Below are 17,953 nucleotides of genomic sequence, written 5' to 3'. Positions count from 1 at the left end.
TGGATTTGTGATTATGTTAGCCTGTGTCTGTCAACATGCCCAATTAACTTTTGGCGGCATAGTCAGGCTCAGTGTTTTGATGAGATGGTTAGAAATAGCTAATTTTCCAAAAAAGTTCAATTTCTCATTTGACCATTCATTCAGCAATGGCACCAAGTCCTGGAGAATGCTGAGGATGACAAACAAGGGCATTCTTAGCTAGTGGCACTCAAGCAAAGGCTAGGAGGTGGGCAGAGGAGATCCAGTAACTTAGGAGATCCACTTTGCTTTCTTAGATCTTACAACACGGTGCTGTCTACGTCTTCAGGGGCTCTGGGACTCACAGCTGGGGGGCAATGGGGAGTCATGGAGGATTAGGGAGCAGGTAAATCCATTAACCAGAGGCGAATGTAATTTTGTTACTTTACCGCCCAGACTGCTTACGCACAGTCCTCTCCTCTGGTTTCCTTATTGGCTTTTTATCCCCTCCTTCACACCACCTATAACGCCCCAGTTGGCTCTGCTCTTTCATGTCTCCTCTCCATGTCCCTTTGAGGGCTCCACTTAGCTCTGCTCTACCATTGGCTATTTGCCATTTCTCTTCCTTGCTCCCGCCTTCATTGCCCAGCCTCATTGGCTCAGTCCCTCCAGTCCCGCCTCCGAAGCACACACATACCGCCTCTCGGGCTCCATCTAGCCGCCAAGTGGGCTAGTTCCGCCCTGGCACCGCCCCTTAAAGGTTTCGTGCACGCTCTCAAGACTCCCCATTGGCTCGCTGCAGCCATTACCTCCTCTACGCCACCAAGGCGCAGCTCCCCATTGGCTGCTCTCTGTTTCTAGCTTCCATGCACTACCTACCTACGCAACCCTGGGATTTCCTACTTTTTAGATCTCTCTGTTCGCTGCCTGCTGCCCCCATCACCCGTAGCCATTTCATTTACCCTCGATGCCAATCCCGTTCATACTTCTCCATTAGCTGTGCTACTTCTGTCTTCATCCCAGGCCCTACACCACCCCTATTCAGGCCTCCTCATTGAATCACTGATCACCCTGCCTCCTACACCCCCACTCTCTGGCATCCCTATTGGCTGCGTGCTTCTCCTGCAATCGATTCATCGCCTATGTCACCCGTGCGTGGCTCCCCATTGGCTGTCTGATACACCTGTCTTCATCTCACCGCCCACGGCTCCGTGAGCCATACACCCCCGCGCGGGCCTTCCCATTGGCTGCCCGCCCCTTCAGGCCCTGCCCCCGCCGGTCCCGCTGCCGGTGCCGTCGGTGCCGCCGCCGCCGCCGATATGGCGCGCACGGCCCCTGTGGAACCCCCGCTGCGGCCTCCTGCGCCCCCTTCGCCAGTCGCGGGCGAGCCCCGCACCTCTGTCGAGGCAGCGGTGGCCCCGCGGAGGGTGCTGTTCGCCGACGAGGCCCTGGGGCTGCCGCTGGCGCAGCTGCGCCGCTACCGGCCGTGGGGCGGGCCCGGGGCGGGCAAGATGGCGGCGGTGGCCGGGCAAGATGGCGACGGCGGCGGGGCTGACGAGGACGACGATGGCGAGGATGGGGATGAAGGGGAGGAGGAAGAGGAGGCTAGCCCCGAGCCTTCACCGCTGTGCCCCGTCCCCGCTGGCAGGGGGTTTTACGTGGTGCCCACATTTTCGCTGCCGCCTGCACCGGGCCGTCTGGAGCGCTTGGGGCGCGTCATGGTGGAGTTGGAGGCGCTGCTGCCGCCTCCCGGAGCAGTCCCCGGGGGTTCCGGGGTGTGGGTGCCAGGGGGGCGCCCGCCGGTGCTGCGCGGGTTGGTGCGCGTGCTGAACCGCTCCTTCGAGAAGGCGGTGCACGTGCGGGCCTCACACGACGGCTGGGCTTCCTTCTGCGACCACCCAGCGCGCTACGTCCCGCGCAGCCCGCCAGGGGCAGGATTGGGAGGATCAGGAACCGGAGATCCTGTCCTGGATCCAGGCCTTGGCTTGGTCCCCGGCCAGGCGTACGCCTCCTCGCCCGACGATGGTGGCCGCACTGACCGCTTTGCCTTCCAGCTGCCCTTTGCTGAGGGCGCGGGCGATGGGGCGCGCCTGGACTTCGTGGTGCGCTATGAGACCCCCGAGGGCACTTTCTGGGCCAACAACCACGGCCGCAACTACACAGTCCTGCTTCGGATCGCACCCGCTCCCACACCCACTGATGCTGAAGGGCTGCCCCAGCAGCAGCAGCTGCCGCAGCTGGAGCCACAGCCTGAGTCCCAGGGTCCCGTGGAGGCTGAGGCCAGGCAGCTGAAGAGCTGCATGAAGCCGGTGAGGCGCAGGTAATGTCTGCCAGCGCCACCTCCGCCAACGCAGGGCTGTGTCTAGGATGGAGGACAAGCATCCTGACCCAGGAACTCCTCAGGCCTGCTCTTCAGGACAGGGAGGAGGGTGAATTCAGTCAGCTAGTCAAAGAGTAATGGAAGCCAAACATGTGCTAGGCTCTGTAATACGGGGTTTTATTCATTCATTTATTGAATTCCTGAATTCAAAGCCCTTGACAAGACAGACATCTTGCCCTCAAGGATCTTACAGGCTCCTCTGGGAGACAGTTGAAAAAAACAACAAACAAGTAGATGAGAACCAGGGATAAGGTTAGCTGCTGAGAGGAAAGTAAAACTGAGGAAGGGAAGAAAGTTTGGGAGGGAATACCTGGTTTACACAGGGTGTTCAGGGAGGGCCTTTGAGGAAGTGAGTCCTGGATGATGATAAGTAGGATTATGCACAGATACGGAGGAAGAGAGTTTGTTGAAAAGGAAACGGGAGGACTTTTATGAGGAGGTGCCATTTAAACTGAGTCTTGAATGATAAAGAGGAACAGTTATGCCCACATATAGGAGCAAGGGTATTCTAAGCAGAGAGAACAGCAAGTGCAAAGGTCCTGAGGGGAATGAGCTTGGTTTGAATGATAGGTAGTGTGATGGAGTGGAGAGAACTGCAGTGATATGGTAGTGTGGGGGGCAAGGAACCTGATCCCCACTTGACAGCAGGAAACCAGAGTTCCAGAGAGAGAAGAAACTGGTTAAGGAAGTAATGGCACCTGGCTTTTCCATTTTGGCCATGACTAACCTTGAAGCCTGTGTACTCTCTTTATTGTTATGCTCTAATCTAGTGTGAGGCCTGGGGAGGTTAGTGGCTGAGCCCATGCTCTTACAAGGAAGCATTGGCTCTAGCAGAGGCAAATTCAGATAGGCCTGGACTTGAAGCTCTTGTCCTTTGTTTTTGCCATACCATCTGTGACTATTTAGGGCCCCAGGGAAAGAACCAGTTAACCCCAGGAGGCCCTGAGACAAGATTCTCCTAGGTTTTCTCTATCAAGCTCTGAGTTCTTCAGGGGTAATAGATAGGCCTGATTCTTTTTGGAGTCACCTAAGTCTAGTGTGGGATAGGTAGATTCTCCATGCACATATGGCAAATATATTTCCCTGGTTGGGACAGGACTGGAAATGGGAATGGGAAAGTGCTTTTTGGACCTTGTATATGCCGGATCAGAAGCCTCTGGCTGCAGCAAGATGTTTGTGATCATGGCAAGGCCTTAGGCTGTGAGTGGTTCAGAATGACCTAGCTCAGTTGGTGGGCAGATGTACCTGGGTACTGGAGCAAGCAGGCAAGCACCCACTTACCAACATGTGAGCCCCACAGTAACCTGAGACTTAGACTACGGGGGACAGGCAGCATGGTTTTCCTTACAGTGTTAAGAACGTGGATTCTGACATCAGTGCCTGGGTTCAAATCCCAGATCTCCCATCTATATTGGCCTTGTAACCTTGGCCAACTGCATTGTACCTCAGTACCCTCATTTGTAAAACAGATAATTATACCTACTTCACAGGAGATGAGTAAAAGCACTCAGAACTTAGCCTGGCTCATAGTAGTGCCATATAGGTATAAACTAGTATTAGTACTCAGGGAATCACACATACAGTTCCTTGGATTCTCCTCCCAAACTCTGCTCTGCCTGTCACCAGCTGTGTGGCCTTGCCTCAGTTTTCTCATCTGCTAAAAGGAAATGACAGTCACGTTGTGAGGTTGGATTGGACGCAGCAAACGTGGGCAAGGTAACTGAAGCATGGTGGTAGCTGCAAAAAAGATAACAGTGGCTGGCATGTACTGATATCTGTGCTAGAGCTTCGAGTCCATTCTCTCCTGAGCCCTGCTGTGCATGCTGTGTGCTATAGGTGCTATGATTATCCTTATTTAATAGAGGGGGAAAGAGGTAGCTCAGGGAGGTAAGCCAGCTTGTTCAAGTTTACTCAGATAGTGAGTGACAGGACCAGGGAGGAGATGCTATGGGCAGTTTTTTTCTTTTTTCTTTCTTTTTTTTTTTTTAAACAGCTCCTCTTGAAGGCCTGATAGGATTCAGGACAAATTCTGTACTTTGCTCTTGTTCCCAGTATATTATGCTTTTTTTTTCTTTTTGTCTTTATTGAGGGGTAGTTACATAAAGTGTACTGATCTTAAGTGTAGGGCTCAATGGATTTTTACATATCTATGCTCTTGTGTAGCCATCACCCAGATCCAAGATATTGAGCTGTTCCAGTGTCCCAGAATCACCAAGTCATCACCCTAAGCTGGCTGTCGTGGGAGTACTGTCTATAACGTGCAACAGTTTGGGTAAAGGGAATTTGGTCATTTTAGACTGTGAAAGGAAAGGAACAGAAATCAAAAGCTTGCAGGGCCAAGGTGGGTGGAGAGGGTGTTTTTCTTTTAAAATACATGGGTGGTTTTAAGGAGAAATTGAAGCAGCCCGTTCAGACAATTGTTTTGGTATCTGGCCCCAGGTCTGTGGTTCCTAACGTGACTTGTGATATTATTTTAAGTGGGCAGATGGCTTTTTGATAGCTTCTTTATCTTTTGATCTCAGCTCTTGCAAAGGGGAGGTTGGTGCTCATTGCAAGATGAGTGATAAGATTTTCTTTGTAGGTTGGTGGCTTTCTTGGCGAGTACATTTCAAGTTATTATTGTTTTAAAACCTGTGTGCTGCCGGTGACTTGGAGCGCTGTTGAAGAACAGCTGCCCTCTGAGACCCAGCCCTCTTGGAAAATGGTGGAGGATCTCAGGAGATAGTCACATCAGGTGGAACATGGGAGAAGTCGATGGTAGCCATCGGGATATCACTCAGAAACTGTAATGGCTACATTCCCGGGTTGCTGGGTCAGGCTTTTGATAACCCTTAGGCTTAGAGATGACCTATCAGCAAGCATTTATTGAGGGCCTACTATGTGCTGGGCACAGTGCTAGGTTCAAACAGGGAAAAATGCATAGACTGGTACTGAGATGTCAGAGGGCTTGTGGTAGAACTAGGTGGAAAGGGACAGGTACAGAGGGTTTGTCATTTGAGACCTGGCAGAGGTCTACACACTTGGCTATTTGCATGCAGTGCCATCTAATCCTTTCAGTGTTCCCGGTGAGGTAGGCTGTTTTATCTCCTTTTCCCAGATGAGCAAACTGAGGTTCCCAGAGTCCAGAGTCCCAGGGCTGGTGTGGGGAGGAGCCCTCCTGGTCTGCCTTGGTTTAATGCCTTCAGAGGTGTCCTATTCCTCTTAAAAACAAAGACCAAGAAAGCCTCAGCATGGCCTTCAGGCACCCTCTGCCCTCTCCCCCAGTCTGGCCTCTCTGGCCATTAGTCTCGCCTCTCCTCGTCCCCTGTCTTTTAAGCTCCTATCACCATGGTCTTTCCAAGGTGCCTTGCCCTTTCCTGCCTCAGGGCCTTTGCCCATGCTGTTTCCGTCACCAGGAATGTTGGTCCTGTACCCCTTGCAGTCAGCCCTTGTTTTGATCCTTCAGTTCTAACAGTGCTTCCCCTGGGAAGCCTGTTCATTCCAACCTCTTCAGGCCCCAGTTTTTTCATAGTGCCCATCAGCCAAGCAGGCAAACCTTGTTAGAGAATGTTGTGTAGTAGAACAGATGAGCATCATCACAAATTCAGGATCGTTTTCCACCCTGCCTAACAGTCCTGATTTTCTTATCCATTTTTGTCTCCTCCCTCATGTGATTCTTTCAAATGTTCTTTACCTTCAGACTTTACTTCCTGCTTCAAAAAACCAAATAGTAGAATCCATAAGAATGGAACTCCCCACAACTTGTAGCCCCGTGTCTGCAAATTGATTTCTCCTTTGTGTTACAGGGGAAGAGGGGGCCCTTTCTTCCCTCAGGCCAGTTCCTCCACTCAGGCTCTGGGTTCCATTTTCTGCCATTTGCTCCAGAACCTGACACAATCAGTTTCCCTTTCTCTTCCAGTAGCTTTTCACTGCTCTCCTCACCTGATCCTCTGTTGGCCTTTATCGGCCTTTATACATGCCAGCATCTCTACTGTCTTAAAAATCTGTGCTTTGATCCCACCTCTGTCCACACTGCTGCTGGCCAGCACCTAAATTATACTCCCCTTCATTGCTGATTCCCCCCCTCCCCACAAAGAGTTGCCTACACTTGCTTCTCTATTTGCTTTGCTCCCCTGCATCTGTCAGATTCCATAGGTGGGGTTTTGGTTTTCTTCTTGAAGTGGTTGAGCACTCCTATTTAAAACACTTTCTTCCTTTAACTTGAGACCACACTCTGCTGCTTTTCCTCTGAACTCCTTGGCGTTTCTGTTTCTCCTTGTTCTTTCTTTTAGTCTCATATATCGAGATTCGATGTCTCCACTTAACTGATGTCCCAAAGATACCTCAAACTACCCTTGTTCGAGGTTGAATCCATTACTGCCCACCCTTCCCGCACAGTGTTCTGAGCAGCTTCTCACTCCCTTACCCCTCCCTTGCTCTTTTTCATTCTAAGCATCCTAAGCTCTCCCTGACCTGTAGTCTTGGCCCAGTCCCCCTTGTTCTAGGACATTCATTCCTTTTCTGAAGGCATTGACCTCAGTTTGTAGTTAGACATTCATTAGGGGATTATTGGAAGACCCTCTTTGCCCTGCTAGACTGTAAGCTCCGTGAGGGGTAGGGATATGGTCCACTTTTATTCACCTCTGTATTCCTGCAGGGCCTGCCGTGGTGCCTGGCACTTAACAGGTGCTCAATAAATGTTTGTTGAAAGAATGAGTGTGAGTATTTTTTTTTTTTCATGTCCTTCTTCACAGTAAATTGTAAGCTTCCTAGTCAGGTTTGCTCACCATTCATCTGTCACTGGGTGGGTGTATAATAAGACCTCAATGATTTTTCAGGTGCACCTGTAGCTGAATGGATGGGAACTCAACCTACTTACCCAGTTAGCAGCCTTGGGGGAAACCAGAACAATCAAAGTTGAATCAGGATGGGCCAGGGGTCATCTTAATTGTGTGTGTGGGGGGGTGAGGACTTAGTGTGAAAGTGATCCTCTTTTAATCCACAGAAAACTGGTAGGGCATCATAGCTAAGGATGCGGGCCTGAGGCCTCATGCTACAAAAGTTGCAGAGCTGGGATCTGTGCTGGGGCAGTCCTGCTCTAGTGGCCCAGTTTTTAACTGCTCTATCAGGTTAGGTGATGTGTTTTACCAGCTGGGCAATGCTGGGCAAGTTACTTTCATTTTCAGAGCCTCAGTTTCCCTCAGTGGGAAAGTAGAAGGGATTATTGTTAATCACTTTATAGACAATTTTCCCATATTTCCTCAATCCAGCTCTCTGAGGTGGGTATTACTATTATTCCTTCTTCACAGATGAAGAAACTGAGGCATAGAGACGTTCAGTAACTTGCTCCAGATCAGCTGGTAGGTGGCAGAGCTGCGTTCATTCAAAATTACATGTCATAACCCTTTGTTGAGATATGAAATCAATTTACTGGATTCCAATAAACACTTAAAGAAAAAGAAATAGCATAGGAAATAATCAGTGTATCACAATGTACTAAAGGTAAGTGTTTCTCAATTATATGTATGTATGTATATTTACACACACATAGAGTGTGCTGGATTATGATGTACAGTCTATTTCTCACTGTTGGTCACAGCTAGATGAATGAAGTTACTACTGTAAGGGAAACTCATAGCACAATAAATTGCTCTCCTCCCTCCACCCCGCTGGATTGTCTCTAAATCCCAGAGTTGACAATGACATAGAGTAGTTGGGAAAGACAGCAATGCCCCACATAATGTGGTGGCTTTCACAGCCGCCTTCAAACCCTGTGCTTTTCAGAAAGCAGATGGCTCAGAGTAACGGATTCCAAGTATCACAGGGCAGGTCTCTGAATTCTAAAGCCACCCCCCACCCCCCCCCGTCAGCTTTACCTTCAGGTTGAACTGGGGTCTGCTGAGTTTCCCTTTGGGTTTCAGTGCATGACCCACTTTGGGCTGGCCAAGTTCTTTGAAAACATGAGTGTTGGGGTGCTTACGAAGGACTTGGGCGGTGACGATGGCAGTGATGTGACTGCTCTGAAAGTCTGCTTTGCTCTTTCCCATGGCAGTTGTCAGTCCTCACTCACTCACTCTGCCCTGAGATTCACTTTTTTATTGTCTTGGCTGGCCTAGGCTGGGGCTGATAGCAGCTCTTTCTGAAATCTCCTCCTGGTTTCTCTGGGTGCCGTCTGAGGTCAGCAGCCATTGAGTTTCCCGATGGCAGGAAGAATTTTTACGCCCAGAAGATTGGCATGCAGGCTCCTTCTAGGCTACACTGTCTTGACTAGTTCTCATGAGCAACCCAAGGATACATGTCCAAGATGTCCCAAGGCCTGTGTGTTCCAGCCCACTATTGCCTGTTGCCCTTGAGATCACCATGAGGCATTTGTGGGGCTGGTGCCAAAAGAGCAGGTTTCCTTCTTGAAAATTAGTAAGCACATTGGAGGTACAGTTTTGTTCTTAATCTCTTCCCTCTCCATTTTTCTAAGAACCTCTCTTCTCTGTTACTGATCAGTGAGTCAGTCAGTATACATTGGTACTCCATGTCTGTCACTATCCTCCTTTTGATTAAAGTCATAGCTGCCCTCAAATGTTTACTGTGAAAGACAGTTCAAGGGTATTTAGGTTTTCCTTTTTCTTAGGCTTACAGTTTCAAACACTGTCTACAAAATGGAGCCCTCTTTGGGTGTTATCAGTGTAGTGCGTAGTTAGTGAATGTAGAGACACAGTTCCTTGAGCCTCAGTTTCCATGTTTGTAAAAAGGGAAGGGTGTTGCTTAGAAGGACAAATGTGAAGGTTTTCAAATTATGTGGTGTATCAATGAAAAGGGCCTGCAGAGGAGGAGGTGAGCAGTAGATGCTTGTGCCTTTTGCTTTCATCTTTCACTTCGAGGTAGGAAGTGACCTGTGTACTTTTGCTGACTTCATGGATCTTGGGGCTAGCCGAATTGCTTGACCTGCTTTTTTTGGGTATTGCCTCTCTTCTCACCCTCCTCGGCTATGGAGGAGATGTTCTGGGGGCTGAATAATTTTTTTTTTTTTTTCTCTCTCTCTCTTCTTTCTTCACCTGAACTGTGGAGTTCTTTTCCTGTTGGTTGACTGTGTCCTGAATTACCTTCCCCTGCGCCCCCCTCCACTTCTCTGTCATATACATCTAGGACTCTGGAGTGGCTTTTTTTTTATTTTAAAAATGTTTTTATTGATTTTTTAGAGAGAGGAAGTGACAGAGAGAAACATCGATGTGAGAGAGATACATCAATTGGCTGCCTCCTGCACGCCCCCTACTGGGGATTGAGTCCATAACCCAGGCATGTGCCCTGATCTGGAATTGAACCGGGACTTCTCAGTCCATGGGACAATGCTCAGTTCACTGAGCCACACTGACTGGGCTGGTATGGCTTTTAGAAGCCTGGTTGTTGTGTATGTCTGCTCTGGTCTAGATGGCAGGGGACAGCTTGCCTAGTCCTGCCCCTTTCTGTCTGTGAGTCTTCTTGAAGAGACTTGCTTTAGAAGATCCTAGGAAGATGGCATTTTCTTTAATGAAGGACTACACCAGCAATAGAGGTTAGCAGTCATGTTGGGCCACAAATCCAAAGACCTAGATTTTAGTCACTGAGGGGATTGGTGCAGGACCAAGCCTATTTGCTCTGAAGTTCCCTTTTTTATCTATAATGGGCAGGAGTTGATGGCTGGGCTTCTGGCATTACCTGCTCCAGGCCCTGTAGTACACTGGAACCTCAGTTCTCAAATTTAATTTGTTCTGGAAGGCTGTTCAAAAACCGAATCATTTTTTTCCATTAGAAATAATGTAAATTGAATCAATCCATTCCAGACCCCCAAATGATTCCCTGTTTTAACCTTTCTTATATATAGTACATGTCAGATGTACAATTTAATCTATAATAAACACTTTAAAAATAAAAAGAACATGAAATGCAAATGAAAATATAACAAAGAGGAAATGAAATATACAGTAAAAAATGGAAATTTAGCCCGGCTGGTATGGCACAGTGGTTGAGTGTCGATCCATGCACCAAGAGGTTGCTGGTTTGATTCCTAGTCAGGGAACATGCTTAGGTTGTGGGTCTGATCCCCAGTGAGGGGCATGCAGGTGGTGGCCAATCGATGTTCTCTCTTATCGATATTTCTATCGCTCCCTCTCCCTCTCTCTCCAAAATCAATAAAGAAAAAAATTAAAAAATGAAAATTTAATAATAAAAACAGCAACAAAAGCAAAAAGACAAAAATATTCACAGCACAATTTCCTGAGATGTTAACAACATGAGATTTAGCAGTAAACTGACTCATACTCGTACATTCTCTCCTTTGTTGCCTGAGAGACACATGACTGATCATACAGATAGATATCAGCATGAAAGGGTTGTCAGGTTGAGAAGTGAATTGTTTGAGATAGGAGACATTCAAGAACCAAGATTTGATTGTATTCTCATCCAAAGACCTCTCTGGTGGGACACGTGAGCCCTAGTTCATGGAGAAAGACACACGTTCCTTCTGGAGCTTTGACTCTAGATCCATGTATATGATTCAGGTTTCCCCCAAGGGTGCTAATAAAAAGCAGTCCTTACAGTCACTTCTGTATCTGGTGGTTTCCTAGCCACACGTCCCATGAAGGCAGGGAAGATGGGAATGAATACGTGGGTAAAAGGCAGGTCTAAAGAAAAACCTTAATGAAGAAGGAGGTAGGGATCTTGTCAATTATTGCTGTCTCCCTTGATCTAATCCTGGAAAGGATTGGAGATGGAGTTGGGGTAAGACCCCAGTCTACCTCATCCAAGTAGCATCAGTTTTTTGCTTGGAAGATTTAGGAGCAGGAAGGGCTAGGTTTTGATCCTCACTGCTGACCTTAAGCGATTTACTCAGCTTCCATTTCATCATCTGTAAGATGATGATAATACTGCCTACTTCAGAGGATTAAAGTACCTATCTCATAGGGTTGCTGTGAGGATTTAATTAATAGTATATGTGGAACACTTAGCCTAACACCATAGTAACTACTGTATTTGGGTCAGCTAGTGATATGCTGTTTCTGTAAAAATAATTGATTACATGTTTTAAAAAAATTGCAATCATTTTCAGAAATGTCAATATCATCAAGTTACCTCTAGGAAGAGAAAGAGCTGAGCAATTGCTTCAGCTCCTGTCAGATTTCTGCATGTTTTAGCTAATACTTCCCTCACTGCCTTAATTTGTGAACACTTGATACTCATATGAGAACAGTGATTTCCCCATGATCCCTGTGACTCCACACCTGGCAGGGACTGGCTGAAATATACTTGGCTTATGCCACTCAGACCTTGGGGTCTGATTTGTCTGGTGAAGGAGGACCAAGACCAACAAACATCTACGGTTGATTCAGCCCCTGTTCTGTACCAGACCTGGTGTCTGGCTTGATGTCCTCATTTCTCTTGACTGCCCTGTGCTTGGTGTGCACATCCTGGATCCCCCGTGCTGTATTTTAAGGTGAGAAGGGTGAGGCTCAGGGAGGTTAGGTGACTTGCTAGGCTGATATGGCAATGGGAGGAGGGTTGGTAGTGGGACCCAGGTGTCTACCACTGGGTTGCTTCCTTTTTTGCTGACCTCTTTTCCAGCCACTTTCTCCCTTTTGCTGCTTCCTGTGCCCACAGTCCTCACGTGCCCTTTCTTGAAAAAGGTGGGTTCCTCCATAGCTAGGAAGATGCTCTAAAGAAATGATCCAAGTTGTTCAGAAAGCTATATCCAACGATTTCTGCTGAAACCTGCTTTGTGGGAGTAAAATGGAGGAAACAACTAGCTGCTCAGTAAGATGGGAATGGTTACAAACCTTATCATAGGAGTAGTAAGCAACCACTTCAAATGTTTACAGAAGTATATAATGGTGCTTCTTACTGTTAAATGGACAAAGCCAGTGTGGAATTATATCTGTAGAATCTAAACATTTTCAAAGAATGGCTGGAATTAAATTTTCCAAATGCTAATGGTGGTTGCCTCTGGCTAATGTGTCACTTTTTATTGCTGTATGCTTTTCTATATTTTGTAAATTTTTTGCAATGAGTGTGTAGGAATTTTATAATCAGAGGATAGAAGGAAGCAGCAGAAGAGAGAACAGTACCTTTCGGGTGAGGGTGGCCACCACGGAGGCTCAGAAGTTGCTGGTGGGTGGCACAACTGGCTTCTCAGGGCATCAGATCCATGCGTTCTCTCCTCTGCCCCACAGGCCTAACGAGGAAGAGCTGAGGATGAAGAGCATGGATGATAATACCTCTGCTGTGGGTAAGCAATTGGCAGGTGGTAGGAGTTTTAGCTTATGTTTACCATGTCTTCCTCGTCCTTTCCTTTCTATACAAATTAAGAGGCACCTCTGCCTTAGACCATCACAGAAAGCTTCAGAGGCAAAACTGCCTACTGGCTAGAACAGATTTTTAAAACCTTTATTGTTGAGAGTATTACAGATATCCCCCCTTGCCCCCTACCACCTAGTTCCGGCCCTGTCCCAGGCCTTCACCACCCCATTGTCTGTGTCCATAGGCAATGCATACACATTCTTTGGTTAATCTCTTCCCGCACCCCTTCCCCCTGAAATTTTCTTAACCAAACAAGGCCTGCTTATAAACCTACCTTACCCCAATGCTGCCCTTCTGGTCTTTCCAGCAGAGTGTCCTGATGTCCAGGGGTCAGTGGGCCCCTTGGTGGCTCCTACCCCTCTCCGTCCATGGCCACAGATGACACTTCAGGTAAGCAGGCTCTGGAAGCCTCTGGATAGACAGCCCAATGCGAGTCTGGGTGGTGGGGGATGACTTGCTCCGGGTCCACTCTAGGTTAGAGGGAGATCCCCAAATAAGAACCTGAAGGTGGGGTAGAATGCAGTTATTTACCTGGGCTTATCTTAATGTCATTTTTTAACTTAGCAAATATTTACTGAATGCTTGCTGTGTGCAAAGCAATGTTAGGGATGCTGGCAATATGGTAGTGACCAAAAATGTCTTCGTGGGGCTTACTTACATTATAGTGGAGTGAGACATAACAAAACAGATGAGGAATGGCTAAGGAAAAAAAGGGAGAGAGAGGGAGGGAAAAGAGGAGAGAGAGAGAGAGAGGGAGGGATGGAGGGAGGGAGAGAGAGAGGGAGAGAGAATGGGGTGGGTAGGGACAAGTTTGCAACTTTAGATTTTAGAGTGGCCAGGGAAGTGAGATTTGAGCAAAGATCTGAAGAAGGTGAGAGCGTGAGCCATGTGGATAATTAGGGGAAGAACATTCCAGGTAAGTGCAAAGTCCTAGAGCAGGGCCATGACTAACCTGTGTGAGGAACAGCGAGGAACAGTGAGTGAGGGGGAGTAGGGGGAAGTAAGGTTGGAGAGATAGCAGGGAGAAATTGTATAGGGTCTCATGGGTCACGGAGAGAACTCTGGCTTCTACTCTGAGTGACAAGGGAGTTACAGGAGGTCATGAGCTGAGAAGGGCCATGACCTGATTCATTTAGGATTTAACAGGCTCCCTCTGGCTGCTGTGAGGGAAATAGACTGTAGGGGTGGGGGCAGAAGCAGAGGGACTGCGAGGAGGAGGCTACTGCAGTGGTCCAGGTGAGTAATGGCAATGCTGACAGCAAGGTGGAGAGATTCAGGAGATGTATGTTAATGTGTGTGTTTAACTTTTTATTACAAGTATAGGTGAAGGTAAAGAGACTAATATGATGAACCCACATATACCCATCACCCAGTTTCAAAAAATTTCAACACATGCCCATTCCTACTTTTTTATACCCTACCACTTCCCTCCCCTTCCATTCTCTATGGAACTCTTTTGGAAAAAATCCAAACGTTATTCCATCCATAAATACTTCAGTTTGTATCTCATAAAATTAATAACTCTTAAAAAACACAGTACCATCATCACACTTCAGAAAATTAACCATAATTCCTTAGTATCATCAACTATTTGATCAATGTTCAAATTTCCTTATCTCATACGTCTTTTAGGATCCAAACAAGGTCAACACATTGGTTGATGAATCATTTTAGATTTTTAATTTTTAAAATTGATTTTAGAGAGAGAGGAAAGGAGAGAGATAGAAACGTCAATGAGAGAGACCATCGACTGGCTGCCTCCTGCATACTCCCCACTGGGGATTGTGCCCACAATCTGGGCATGTGCCCTGCCTGAGAATCAAACCGGTGACCTCTTGGTTCATGGGTCGATGCTCAACCAGTGAGCCACACCTGCTGGGCTCATTTTAGATTTTTAAATCTCTCTCACTTTTCTTGCAATTTGTTTGTTCAAGAAACCTTGTTTGTATTGTAAAGTTTCCCACAGTATGGATTTGGCTGACTGCATCCATGTGGAAACACATCTTATTCAATTTTTAATTAATTAGTTCTATCAAAATATTCTGATCTATTAAATTTAATTAATTTATTAAACTGTTAATTCTATTAAATTAGTTTATTAGATATAATCTGTTATTAAATTGATTTAAATAGAATTGATTCTGTTTAATTCTCTTATTCCCACTTTTATTAGCTGGAATTCTTCTCTAAAGAAAAACTTCCTTGCTCAGCCAGTGTGGCTCAGTGGTTGAGCATCGACCCATGCACCAAGAGGTTGCCAGGTCGATTCCCAGTCAGGGCACATGCCCAGGTTGTGGGCCCGATCCCCTGTGGGGGGCATGCATGAGGCAGCCAATTGATGTTCTCTCTCATCGATGTTTCTATCTCTCTCTATCCCTCCTCTCTCTCTAGAATTAATAAAGAAAAAAAAAGTTTCTCTCATCAACAGTCTGGCTACCTTGACAATATATACTTTGAAGTTATATAGTTTGTATAGAAAAAACTATCAATACTTAATTTTTCCCTTTTCATTTACCAGTTTTCGGAAGAAATCAACTTCTCCAAAGGTGACCAAATAAAGGATTTTTGGTTTTGGTATATCATTATTAACTCACAAATTTTAAACATATTTGATGAGTTGTAACCCATTGCTCTTATTTTTTTGATGCTTAAATTGAACTGCCTCTGGCCAGTGGAAGCTTATTTAGATTGGCTCCAGAGTCCTTTTGACGCATACCTATCATTCTTTGAGCACTTCTTCACATTCTGGTATGGCAGTATGTCCCAGACTCATCTGTACTTTACCTGCTCCAAACCTGGAAACAGCCATTTATTTAAGGAGCCTTGGTTCCTTTTAGTGGAGAATGGTATTTAGATCTGAGGACTAAGTGTGCTTGTTGCTACTAGATTTGTCATTGTTTCTAGGCCTTGTCAAAGGACAGAGCTGGGAATTAATTTTTTTTTTTAAAGAAAAATTACATAAATTCATGTGAATGTTCTGGATATGTTTAGGAGGCCAACCAGCAGTATTCACCTCAGCTATATGATCTGGAAGAAGCCCCCCTTTATTTCATCTGATTTTGGTATTTTAATATAGATGACATAGTCTTTGGAATTTAGAGAAGTATAGAAGGCTCTTTAAGGAGTTCTTATCTGGAAGCACCTATGGGGCTGGGTATGGGCTGTTACCAGTTCTCACTGTCGCTGCTTGTCCCATCCCCTCCTCTACTTCATTTCCTTCCCTTTCTCTTCCCACCCGCCAGGTTTCTGAAGTTACAATGACTGGCAAACTCCCAGAGGAAGGTGACATCCCCAGAAGCAGTCCGCCTGTGGCTTTCACAGAGGTCCCCCATACACCAGCCATCAGGATTCTCCCCTCTTCCTTTCTCTGTGGCCTGGGTGGCTCCCCCAGGGACCAGGCCTCAGGGCCTGATGCAAGTGAGGGGGCAGCTGGGCCTCTCCTGGAACCTAGTCAGCAACAGGTGGAGGCTGCGTGGGAAGTATTGAGTGAGAATGGAGGGGGCCGAAAGGACCCCATGGTAGGGGCTATTATGGACGAGCCCCCTGGGGGTTTGGAGGTCATGAGTGGGTTGGAAGAGCTGTTTGGCGAGGACACCATTGACCAGGAGCTGGAGCAGCTCTATCTGTCCCATCTGAGCCGCTTGCGGGCTGCTGTGGCTGCAGGTGGGGCAGGAAGTGGTGGGGAGGGCTCCACAGATGGGGGGGTGTCCCCGAGTCATCCCCTGGGCATACTCACAGACCGTGACCTGATCTTGAAGTGGCCTGGCCCTGAGCGGGCCCTGAACAGTGCCCTGGCAGAAGAGATCACACTACACTATGCCCGGCTGGGGCGTGGTGTGGAGCTCATCAAGGACACTGAGGACCCTGATGAGGAGGGGGAAGGCGAAGAGGGGCTCCCCATGATACCCTCCAGCCCAGAAGGGGGCACCCCCAAGGAATCACCCCCAGAAATCCTGTCTGGGACCCATTCTGTGGTAGCCACTATGGGAGATGTGTGGCTCCCATGGGCAGAGAGCTCGGGATGCGACAGCCCTGTGGTTCTGGGTACAGAGGGTCAGTTCACTGGGGCTCCAGAGAAGGGGATGTGCAAGGACACTGATTCTTTGCACATGAATAGGGTGATATCTGGGGTGACTGGGTTCCCAGGAGGGACAGAAGCCCAGGTGGAGTTCACCACTGAGTGGGCAGATAGCTTGGTTCCTATATCTGGCAAGGAGCCAGCCGTTCCAGTCCCGCAGGGGCAAAATCTCACCCTCCTTGGTACCTCGGGGGCTGAAATCTCTCCTTCCAGCCTGGCCAGGCCCCGTGTGAGCTCCCAGGATGAAGAGGGTTCAGGCCTAAGCCTTGAGTCCCCAAAGAGTTCTCCCACCCTAGCAGCCCCTGCAGAATGTGTGTGTGTTTTGCCTTCCCAGCTCTGGGGGCCCTTGACCCAGACTCTGGGGGTCCTGGCTGGCCTGATAGTGGTCCCTGTGGCTCTGAACAGTGGTATGTCCCTCCTGGTGCTTGCGCTGTGCCTCTCTCTGGCCTGGTTCTCGTAGGAGCTGCTTGTGGGGCCAGCAATAACAAGTGTCTCCCTCTCTGGGGTCTGGGGAGGGGCAGCCTCTGCACCACCCCCAGAGGGTTTAGATGGGACGTGGGGCCTGTACAGTGAGGGGATTCTTTACTTCTCAGAATGCTCACCTGGAGAGAGGCCTCCTTGTCCCTGAGCTCTCCGGTCAGCACCTGGCTCCTGTGGTGATACCAGTGGAGAGGAATGGGATGGGTAGATAGTGGGAATGAGAACTTTCAGAATGCAACTGGGCATGTCCTTCCTTCCCTTCTCCCCCCGAGCCTGTATTTATTTTTGTATAATTCTCTGGACAAGGGAGAGTGGTCGTGAGCTGGTCTTGGGGCACAATTACCCAGAGATATATTTATTAACAGCCAACCTGTGCAACCTGCTGGAGCTTTATTTTTAATTTAATTTATATAGAGTACCTATTATTATATGCCACAATAGAGCTCTATGAGAAATAATGTGTCTTGCTGTGCAGTGTTCTCCTGTTTGGGAATGAGTGTGCAGGGTGATCATATGGGAGGATCACAGTGGGGAGTGGCATGTAGGACGTGGGATGTGGTCATGCCTGCTACTGCTGCTGCTGCTGCTGCTGCTGCTGCTGCTGCTGCTGCTTCAATATGTCCTTGAGGATCTGTGTTGTCTCGCCTTATTGTCCTAATATATATGGTCTGGTGGCCTTTGGGGGCAGGTCCTTTGGTCATTTCCACATTTTGTCAGGGAGGGAGAAAGAGTGGCAGCCACATGAGGGTTTGGTG

The 17,953-nt window shown here is 47.8% G+C and overlaps 1 protein-coding gene across 1 annotated transcript; it reads left to right on the top strand.

Annotated features, from left to right (window-relative positions):
• Nucleotides 1-1,277: 1,277 nt before the first annotated feature.
• On the top strand, nucleotides 1,278-17,398 carry PPP1R3F (protein phosphatase 1 regulatory subunit 3F). The gene is made up of 4 exons (XM_036271675.1): nucleotides 1,278-2,278; nucleotides 12,514-12,569; nucleotides 12,948-13,030; nucleotides 15,883-17,398. The coding sequence occupies exons 1-4, from the start codon at nucleotides 1,278-1,280 to the stop codon at nucleotides 17,176-17,178; spliced, it is 2,436 nt and encodes an 811-aa protein (XP_036127568.1). The 3' UTR covers nucleotides 17,179-17,398.
• Nucleotides 17,399-17,953: the final 555 nt, after the last annotated feature.

The sequence above is a fragment of the Molossus molossus genome, unplaced genomic scaffold, assembly GCF_014108415.1.
Source record: "Molossus molossus isolate mMolMol1 unplaced genomic scaffold, mMolMol1.p scaffold_m16_p_2, whole genome shotgun sequence".
Taxonomy (NCBI): domain Eukaryota; kingdom Metazoa; phylum Chordata; class Mammalia; order Chiroptera; family Molossidae; genus Molossus; species Molossus molossus.
The sequence above is the reverse complement of the archived record's forward strand: the minus strand, read 5'-3'. Positions and strand labels throughout refer to the sequence as shown.